The 9,337-nt window shown below is 41.1% G+C and overlaps 1 protein-coding gene across 1 annotated transcript; it reads right to left on the bottom strand.

Moving 5' to 3' along the window:
• Window positions 1–8,158: 8,158 nt before the first annotated feature.
• On the bottom strand, window positions 8,159–9,337 carry LOC119539512 (cAMP-regulated phosphoprotein 19-like). The gene has a single exon (XM_037843169.1). It carries the CDS (start codon window positions 9,219–9,221, stop codon window positions 8,895–8,897), a length of 327 nt encoding a protein of 108 aa, XP_037699097.1. The 5' UTR covers window positions 9,222–9,337; the 3' UTR covers window positions 8,159–8,894.

A 9,337-nucleotide genomic window follows, 5' to 3' on the forward strand; every position in this document is an offset into this window, starting at 1 on the left:
GGTCAGCACAATGGCGGTGGCTGTAAAGAGTTCAGAGACACAGTGATGGAGGCCAAGATGGATGATGAAGTCAAAGGAAAATCTGTGGTGACCCTAGAGGCTGTGGATCCAGAAGGTGAGGTGGAAGCTTTGTTGTGCCCAGAAGCTGTGGAGGAAACTACGCTGGGTGCAGATGCTGAAACAGAGAGTGTGGTGCTCTTGGAGGCTGTGGTTGAGATACTCAGGATATCAGAAACTGTGGAGCCACTTTCTAGCATGGACAAATTTGTAGTGCTCTGAGAGGCTGATGTGGAGGCCGTGGGAAGCACAGAGGAATCAATAGTCTCAGAGGCTATGGGGGAGGCAGCGGTGATCATGGGTGCTATTGTGGATGGCATTGTGGTCTTGGAGCCTGTGGTGGAAGCCAAAGTGTTAACAGACTCTGATGTGGTCTCAGAGGCTGTATTAGAGGCCAAGCTGGTCTCAGATCTTGTAGTGGAGGCTGTGATGATCAGAGAGGATGTCAGAGAGGATGTGGCAGTCTGGGAGGTTGTGGTGGTGACCATGGTGGACAAAGACTCTGCAGTGCTTGCAGATGCTGTGGTGGAGGCTGTAGTAAGCACAGACTCTATTGTGGAGGCAGCAATGTTCTCAGAAGCTGTGGTGGGAGAGCTAGAGGTCTCAGAGCCAGTGGTGGTCTCAGAGGCCATGATGGAATCTGTGGGAGTTTCAGAGGCTGTGGTGGAAGCTGTGGTGGACAAAAACATTTTGGTAGAGGACATGGTGGTATCAGAAGCTGTGGTGAATGCTACAGTGGGCACAGATGTTGTGGTGGAGAGCAAAGGGGTCTCAGAAGCTATAGTAGAGAACCACGTGGGTACAGAGGTGGTCAATGAGACTGTGGTGTTCTTAGAAACTGTGGTGATGGTCATTTCAGAGCCTTTGGTGGTCTCAGAGGTCATAGTGGAGACTGTGGTAGGCAGAGATGCTGTAGTCAAGACTGTGGTCGTCCCAGAGGCTGTGGTGGAGCCCATTGTGGACAAAGACTCTGCAGTGTTCTCTGTGGCTGTAGAGGAATTTGTGATGGTCTCAGAGGCTGTGAAGGTCAAAGGGGTCTCAGAGGCTTCAGTGGAGGCCAAGATGAGGTGGGCTCAGAGGCTGTTGTGTTCTTAGAGCCTGTGGTAGAAGCTGCAGTGGACACAGACTTCATTGTGGAGGATGTAATGGTCTCAGAGATTGTGGTGGAGACAGCAATGGACTCAGAGGTTGTGGTGGAGACAATGGTGATCTCAGAGCCTCCCGTGGTTTCAGAGGTTGTGCTGGTGGCTATGGTGGGCACAGATGTGACTATGGGGTCTGTGTTGCTTTCAGTCATTGTGGTGGAGGCTGTGTTGGGCACAGATGTTATTGTGGAGGACACAGTGGACACAGAGGCTGCAGTGAAGAGCATGGTGACCTGGGCTGTAGGGATGGTTGTAGTCATTTTGGAGCCTGTGGTGGTCTCCGAATTGATAGTGAAGGCTGTGGTAGGCACAAATGCCATGGTCAACACCGTAGTGGTCTCAGAGGCTGGGTTACTGTTAGAGCCTATGGTGGAGCTCATTGTGGACACAGAATGTGCAGTGCTTCCTGAGGCTGTAGAAAAGTCTATGGTCCCAGGGCCTGGGGTGGTTTCAGAGGTGGTGCTGGAGGCCATCATGGGTACAAATGTTACCATGGAGGGCGTGGTGGTCTCAGAGTCTGTACTAAAGGACATGGTGGACACAGAAACTGAGGTGGAGAGGGAGGTGGCCTCAGAGACTGAGGTAAGACCTGTGGTGGGCACAGGTGTTATTGGGGAGAACAGGGTGGTCTCAGAGGCTGGGGTGGAGCCCACCGTGGACACAGAGGTTGTGGAAATAGATACGTTGGTCTCAGAGGGCTGGGATGAGGCCATGTTGTTCTCTGAATTCTTGGAAGAGACAAACATGGTTTCAGAGCCTGTGGTGGCAGATGTGATGATCTCAAAAAATGCACTGTCCACTCCGGTGGGCTCAGGGGCTTTGACTGAGGTTGTGGTGTTCTCTGAGTATGCCCTGGAGGATATAGTGTCCTTTGAAGCTGTAGCAAATGATTTGTTGGGCTCAGAGGCTGAGGAGGGTCCAGGGGCCATAGTCCTCCCTGAAATAAATTGATTTTTATTCAGGTATGGCACCAACTTTCACATTATTGATATTTAATTAGAAGCTCTGTATATACGTCTTTCTTATTTCCTTAGGTAAGCAGAACTCTGGTGTCTAGATTACAGCTAACCTTTTATTTAGAAACATTTATTTTAGAGGGTAGTTTTTCTGCCTTCTCTTTCTTTTTTTAATTTTTTATTATATGTCTGATATAGGCCTGATCGCTGATTCAACTGAGCTTCTGAATTGATCAATCTGTTTGCACTTGCTCCTTTCTTCCAGAACTTTGATAATCAGGTTTCAAACTTTTAGTATTTATTTATTTATTTATTTGGCACTATGCTCAGCTAGGTGAATCTTAAAGCTTCATCATCTCTTTGTGTGTTTAAGGATAGCTGGAGTTGAGAGGAGGGAGAAAGGGTGCTGTTTGAAAACATCATAGAGGTGATCTGGACTGATGTCCACTGAAAGATTCTCTTGGTCAGGTGGAAGTAAGAGGAGGTCACACCATTTTGGGAAGGTATTTTGAGCAGTGACACTCAAGTGCAAATCCCCCTTTCACTTTTTGGAACTTTTTAGCATTTTCTCCTTCTGAGGAAACCTGCAGGTTCTAATGCACAAACTGAGAGCAATCAGGATGTAAAATTTGGGTGAGGCCAGATTTTGTAGGAACTCTTTAGGTAGTCAAGTTTAGAACTGATGTATTAAGCAGTTTGTAAAAGTTCTCTCAGTAAAGAGACAAAAAGAAATGCTAGAGGAAAAGTTCCTTTAGATGCTTCATTTTTTTCTTTTCTTTTCTTCTTTTTCCTTAGCCTCTTCTTCTCCCACCCCAACCCCTCCTTCTTCCCATCCCCCTCTGTTTTCCTCCTTCTCCTTCTCCTCCTTTTTGTATAAAGTACTAGTCCAAGTAGTAGCAGTGGGAACAGATTAGGGAAGAATCTGGAAGTTACTCTAAATTTCTCTCCAGTATTCCTCATTCATTCACTCAAAAATAGTCCTTAGGAAACTTCTGTATGCCAAGTGGTATGCTAGTCACGGGATACAGTGGTAAAAAAGAAAATAGATATGGAGCTTATATTCAAGTGTGGGAGAGAGACAATGAATAAGACATATGACAATGAAGACAACAAGGTAATGAAGTGAGGGAGAGAGACAGATCTTGTCTGAAATGAAAAATCCATGAATAGCCCACAGGGGCTCTTTTGGGGACCAAAAGGAAGAGGCACTTTCACCCTCCACATCAAGGACAGGACTGTGGAGATGGCAGCTCAAAAGATAAATGAGGGGTAGAGCACCTTGCCAAAGAAGAGAAGTAAATGGAAACTTTTCTAAAAATGGAAGCCAGATTATAATAGTGTCACTTTTGAATCAGAAAAGCAGAGCTTATCAGTAAGCTGGTGTGATGTTGGAGGAGATGCAGAAACTACCAGAGGCTATTCCACTGATTGAGAACACCAGAGTCTTAGCTGGTCAGGCTGCTATGACAAATACTACACAATGGGTTAGTAACAAGAACTTAGTGGCTCATGGTTTCAGAGGCCAGAATTCTCAAATCGAAGGGTCAGCAAGTTTCTGCTTTCTCCCTGTCTGTAGCATTCTGGTGCTGGCTGGCTGCAATCTTTTGGGGTTTCTTGGCTTGAATCTCTACCTCCTGTCACGTGGCCATGTCCTTGATCTCCTGGTGGCTTTCTGTTCTGGTTTCAGCTATCTTCCTGTTTCTGTTTTATAAAAGGTCTCCAGTAATATGGATTAAGGCCTGATTCAATTTGGCCACAACTAAATAGGATTTTAGAAGATCCTATTCACAAATCAGTCCACACCTTAACTGACAATACGTCTTCAAAGAGTTCTAATTACAATGGATCCACATGCATAGGAACATGGATTAAGATTAAGAGCATGTTTTTTTGCTGGGATACATAAATCAGTCTACCCCTACCAGCATGATAGATCTAGAAAAATGCACCACCACTGCCGACACAGCAGCCATGGCACTGGAACGAGCCGAAAAGCTTACAGAAAACAGAGACCCAGAAAAGGCTGTACAATTATATCAACAGACAGCTAATGTGTTTGAAAATGAGGAATGCTTGTGACGGGCAGTTGAATTATCAGGAAAAGCCTCAAGACGGGTGAGGATGAGGATACAGGCTTCATTAGGCAGCAATCTCAACCCAGAAAGAAAAGAATATTTATAAGGAAAGTGAGAATTTTCCAACTTGTTATAACAAAACTGTTGCTCAGGTCTTAGTTCATCTGCACAGAAATGACAACATGGCTGCAGAAAATGTGTCAGGCAGAGCTGCAGCATACAGAGCTCAAGGAAGTGAGGGATGTGATCAGCAAGACCAAGATCAAGGGTGAGAGGTCTGTGGCTCTCCACTTTTCAATGGACATGAATTTGGCCTAAGTGTGGCTGTTCTAGGAAGAGGAATTGAGAAGAAATCACCAACACCAACACCAAGATGAAGAGGAAGATAACTATTCAGGAGGAGGACTCTGCTAGTACTTTGCTTTGCAAAAAAGGAAAGGAAATATTCTGACATGCCATTTCACAGACTTGGAATGTATTTAAGAGTATCCCATACATCACTGCCATCAGGATTTTGAATGCTAAGAAAGGCTGTAATTTTTCATTACCATTTCTCCCAAATTACCCATCTGTTTCCATTACCTGTGAAGCATTTATTTTCTTTCCATGACAAAAGCTTTCCTAAGACACCAGCAAGAGTCAATGGAAAATGCATTATCATGCTCTGATACAGTTTATTTTTAAATTTGTGAGCTAATTTCTAGATATATTGCATTCTAAATAAATGGGACAACAGGCATGGATAGTCTTCTCTCATGGGCTCTTGTGTTTTACCATTAGAGAATTTTCTTTTCATTTAATTTATTATTATTATTTTTTATATTTCACAAGTATAATTTTGGAAGGGCTATTTGACAAATTTCAGCATAAACTCCAAACTTTATAGATGGGTTCTACAAAAAAGCCATTTATTCTTGGCCCTTTTACTATAGGCGAAGTGTCATATTGCATCACAAATGACAGAGATGAAGTAACAGATTTAGGGGCACGATATTAAAGAAATGTTTTCTTCCATCTTCTCTTTAGCTGATAAATAACATAATACAAACATACATTAATGGCTACCACAACTACCAGTAAATCAATTTGCAGGATAAAAATCCACAGCCTGTCTATTTAAAATGCTTAAACTAATATAACAGTATAAAAATCAGTGGTTTTATCCATAGGTTAACAATTCCAGAGTCAGATTTCTTTGATTGCAATTTTACAAGGTGTATTGGGGAATTGGGAGAATAAGAGAGATAGGGGAAGACTGGCAGTGCATGCTGAGTTGCAGAGTTGGGACAGTGGTTCAAATTATTCATTTTCCAGATTAGGACAGTGTTTTGTGGTGTACTGGAAAGGATATTAAGGGTCAATAATTCATCAGCCCTAAATACCACTTAATGAGTGCTATCAGTGGGCTTAAGGAATACGCAGGGATGGGGTAAGGCGAAACAAAGTGAAAGAAGGAAAATGAAAAATGGACGAAATGTTTCAACGTTGCGGAATGTGAAAAGGCCATCAGAGAAACTACTTTAGTTGCCACCCAGAAGTGCTCTTCCTGTCCCTGGATTAACAAACACCAAGTTTAGAGCACAATTTGAGTAGGCATTACACTTTAGCTTTGATAAAACTTCACTAATGTGGACTGAGAAAGAATACATGTCTGATTTAGAAAAAAGTATCAATGAATATTCAGAGGTATAGCTTTGTTACATCATGTAAGAGCAATAATGCCAACTATTGGAGTAATAACAAGCAGAGGTCCTGCCAGGCCTGTCTTGAAGAAAGTTAAGATGTATTTTTAGGTAAGCAGCAGCAGAATATTGAACAACTTGTAAAGAGACCACAAACATGCTCCTTCCAATTCATCAAAACAATCCAATAACCCTTATTCTCTCAATTTGCCAAGAACTATAATTGTCCTAGTCAGATGTAGCTTTCAAAAATGAAATGTTTCTCAAATTAGGGGCTACTGGGACATGAAATAAACACATCATTTATTTCAGACCTTAGCCAGTTTTCATAAAGTATTCATCTCCAACTTCAGATCACTCCAACATTTATTTATAATAAACAGGACAATGATTAAAATTAGCCATTTCCCACAACTCTGAAATCATATGGACAATTAAGCTCATCTAGTCAATATCTTCATCACGCAATAGTAAAACAGCCTAGAAGTATGTCTTCAATAAACTGAGGTTTGAGGCAGAACAAAAAATAGAAAAATTAAAAACCTCTCTCTGCTAAGCACCAACAATGGAAGCTAAGCAATTTCACCTAGGAATTCTTAGTGACAGGTCTTTCCCAATGGAAAATCCTGAGATCTGAAGTACTGCGACTTTTCAGAAGGCAGGTTGGTTTAATGAGGAAATTTGACCTTTAATAAAGAGATAATCAACAATATTTTATTTTGGGCACTTACTCAGCATTTCACAGATCCTCAACAAGTTTTGAGGTAGGTTAAATATTAGCATTGTATTTTACAAACTAAAACTCAGGCAGAGGTTATATCATCTGTCCCAAACCACAGCAGGAGTTCTATCATGATCAGGAATAACATGGTCCCCCTGTTCTTTCAGATTAATCATCTCACATGTGTGAATTGAATGGTGACAGCTTCCAAAAATCCATAAAAAAACAAGACTAGATATTCAGAAATTCTACTTTGGAATATCACATAATTCTTAAATTGATTCTACAATGATTATATATATTTTAGAATAATCTACCTGCTCCCATTATAAATATATATATTACTGATCCTTAAAACTACAAATAAGCACGTTACTGATTTTGTTTTGTTCTGTTCTGCTTTGGGGAGTGGCGAAGCAGGAAGACAATCAGTGAGCTTTCCTCAGAGCGCTAGGCAGCCTTTAAATGCGGGTGCTATGCTCAAGGCACCATCTATTATGATTTGGGGTCATAGGAAGCAGGCATACAAATGGATCCAAGATCCAGAAAGGATGCCTGAATCCAAAAGAGAGGAGACTCTGTGCAAGTTAAGGATGAGAAGAAAAATAGTATCCTTTCAGGCTACTGATGCTCATTATCATGCTACAGCATTACAACATATGGGAAGAGCTCTTCAAAGAGTGGTAAATATGTCCCAATTAAATTCTTACTAACTAGATCAACCACAAGTAACAGTAAACCAGTAATTTTCTTAAAGTGACAGCTATAGAAACAAAATATCTAATTAAATATTTTAATGTGTGTATCTTCTACCTATCAGATAAATTACTCTAATTATAGCAAGCCTAATTCACTTAGCTTATCCTGACATAGGTTCCTGGGTCAGTCTTCTCAAGTATTTGTTGCATCATAAAGTTCCTTTTATTTAAGCAATGATCAAATATTAATAATATAGGATTAAGAGTGGTTAATTAACAACTGAGAAATTATAAGGAAAACACTATTAGCATTAAATACAGCATTCAGCAGAGCAAATTTAAAGAGTTAGAACATAGATGCTATGCTTCTAAATAGACCAAACAGCCCAACTCCATTTGAGTCAAAGAAGAAAAAAGGGAGGGGTGAAGGGCAAGGGACAGAGTATTGAAGCCATTCTAGCGCCCCCAAAGTTGACTGTGGAAGTAAAAAGTTTCTGTGTTAAAAAAGTTTATATAAATTACATAAATTGCAATTTTCATAAAAGTCAGAATGAAATGTTCTGCATAGGACAAAAGATATGCCTAAGCAACATATCATATTTGCACAAGGCCACTGAATGTCACAGATATTAGTAACAAATGAAAAAGGCTTAAAGTCTATGGCAGACAGTAAAGATTTCAATTTTGTTCTGTAAGTCCCAGATTGTAAACTATTCTTACTATACAAAAGCTCTAATGACATACAGAGTTTTGTGTAGGAACTCTTGTGCTTATAGTTGGCACATCTATTTTTTAAAGTGTGAAATTAATACAGACATTTGTGAGAGGTTGTGCAAAACTATTGTATTTACAAAAATGGCACAAAAGTGAATTCAACAGTCAATGCACATGCACACGTCATTCACATCGTCAACAAAAAGTATTCTAAACACTATAGAACTAAGAATACTAGCTTCAACCGCAGCTATTAAGCACTAGAGTCACATAAGTTACACCAGAATGGGCAAATATTGCCCAAGTAAAATTCTATTGTTAAAGGTGAAACAGGTTTAAGGCCATTCAAGTTCAAGCACAGAGCCCCATCTATTTGTTTGTGTCTGAAATACGTAACACCTTTATCCCAACTTGTGGTCTTAAACTTCTGTTTTACAGCATACCAAAGAAATCAATACAATAGAGGTTATATTAAATAAGAGTAACATACAAAGCTATAATTAAGATGAAGTAAGGAAAATCCAAAACATTAAAATTTTTAAAACTTGTTACTTGTTGGAACCAGCACTACACTAGGAGTTAGGTAATATATATAATTATTTTCAAGTAGATTACCTTATGTTGTTCTAACATGTCCCTTTCATCAGTGCACTGTTAAACTAATCAAAACTCTACACATATATATCCCCTTACAACAGCAGCACACACTACCACTACCTGCAAAGCTGTCAGTCTCAAATGACTCAGTGAATGAAAGGAAACAAAATGCCGAGAAGTAACATATTAAGGAGAAATATTGGGAGTTAGAAGATTCATGCAGTTCAGTGCTTTTAATCAGCCAGTCAGCTAGCTAGCAACAAGGGATGGTTTCCGTTGAGGAAGGTCCTGTGGGGTGGGAATGTGGTCACCAGTGACCTCCGTCTTATCCGGGGCTGCAGCAGGAAGTTGCTTGTTCTTCATTTTCGCTTTAGCCATGTTGTAATCCCCAGAATCAAAATATTTTTGCCCTTTCTGTAACCGTTTTCTTAAGAAATCTGAACCTCCAGGCTTTTGTCCCAGATGAGGATACCTTGCTTTTAATTTTGCTTCTTCAGCTTTCTCTGGACTAGTCACTTTATCTTCCATTTCCTTCTGCTCCTCCGCGGAGGCTGCCTCGGGGATTTCCGCGGACATAGCGCTCGCTCTGCAGATGAGACGCCCAGAAAAGATGCGATTACGGGATGGCCGAGGCCGCAGGGCCGCCGCCCGTCCCCGCTCCCCGAGTGCCCGCCTGGGCCGCCGCCGCCCGC

Source organism: Choloepus didactylus, chromosome 7 (assembly GCF_015220235.1).
Source record: "Choloepus didactylus isolate mChoDid1 chromosome 7, mChoDid1.pri, whole genome shotgun sequence".
Lineage (NCBI taxonomy): Eukaryota > Metazoa > Chordata > Mammalia > Pilosa > Megalonychidae > Choloepus > Choloepus didactylus.

Excerpts from the sequence above, each read along its gene's own strand:
- LOC119539512 (XM_037843169.1), bottom strand. The coding sequence starts at position 9,221 with ATGTCCGCGGAAATCCCCGAGGCAGCCTCCGCGGAGGAGCAGAAGGAA.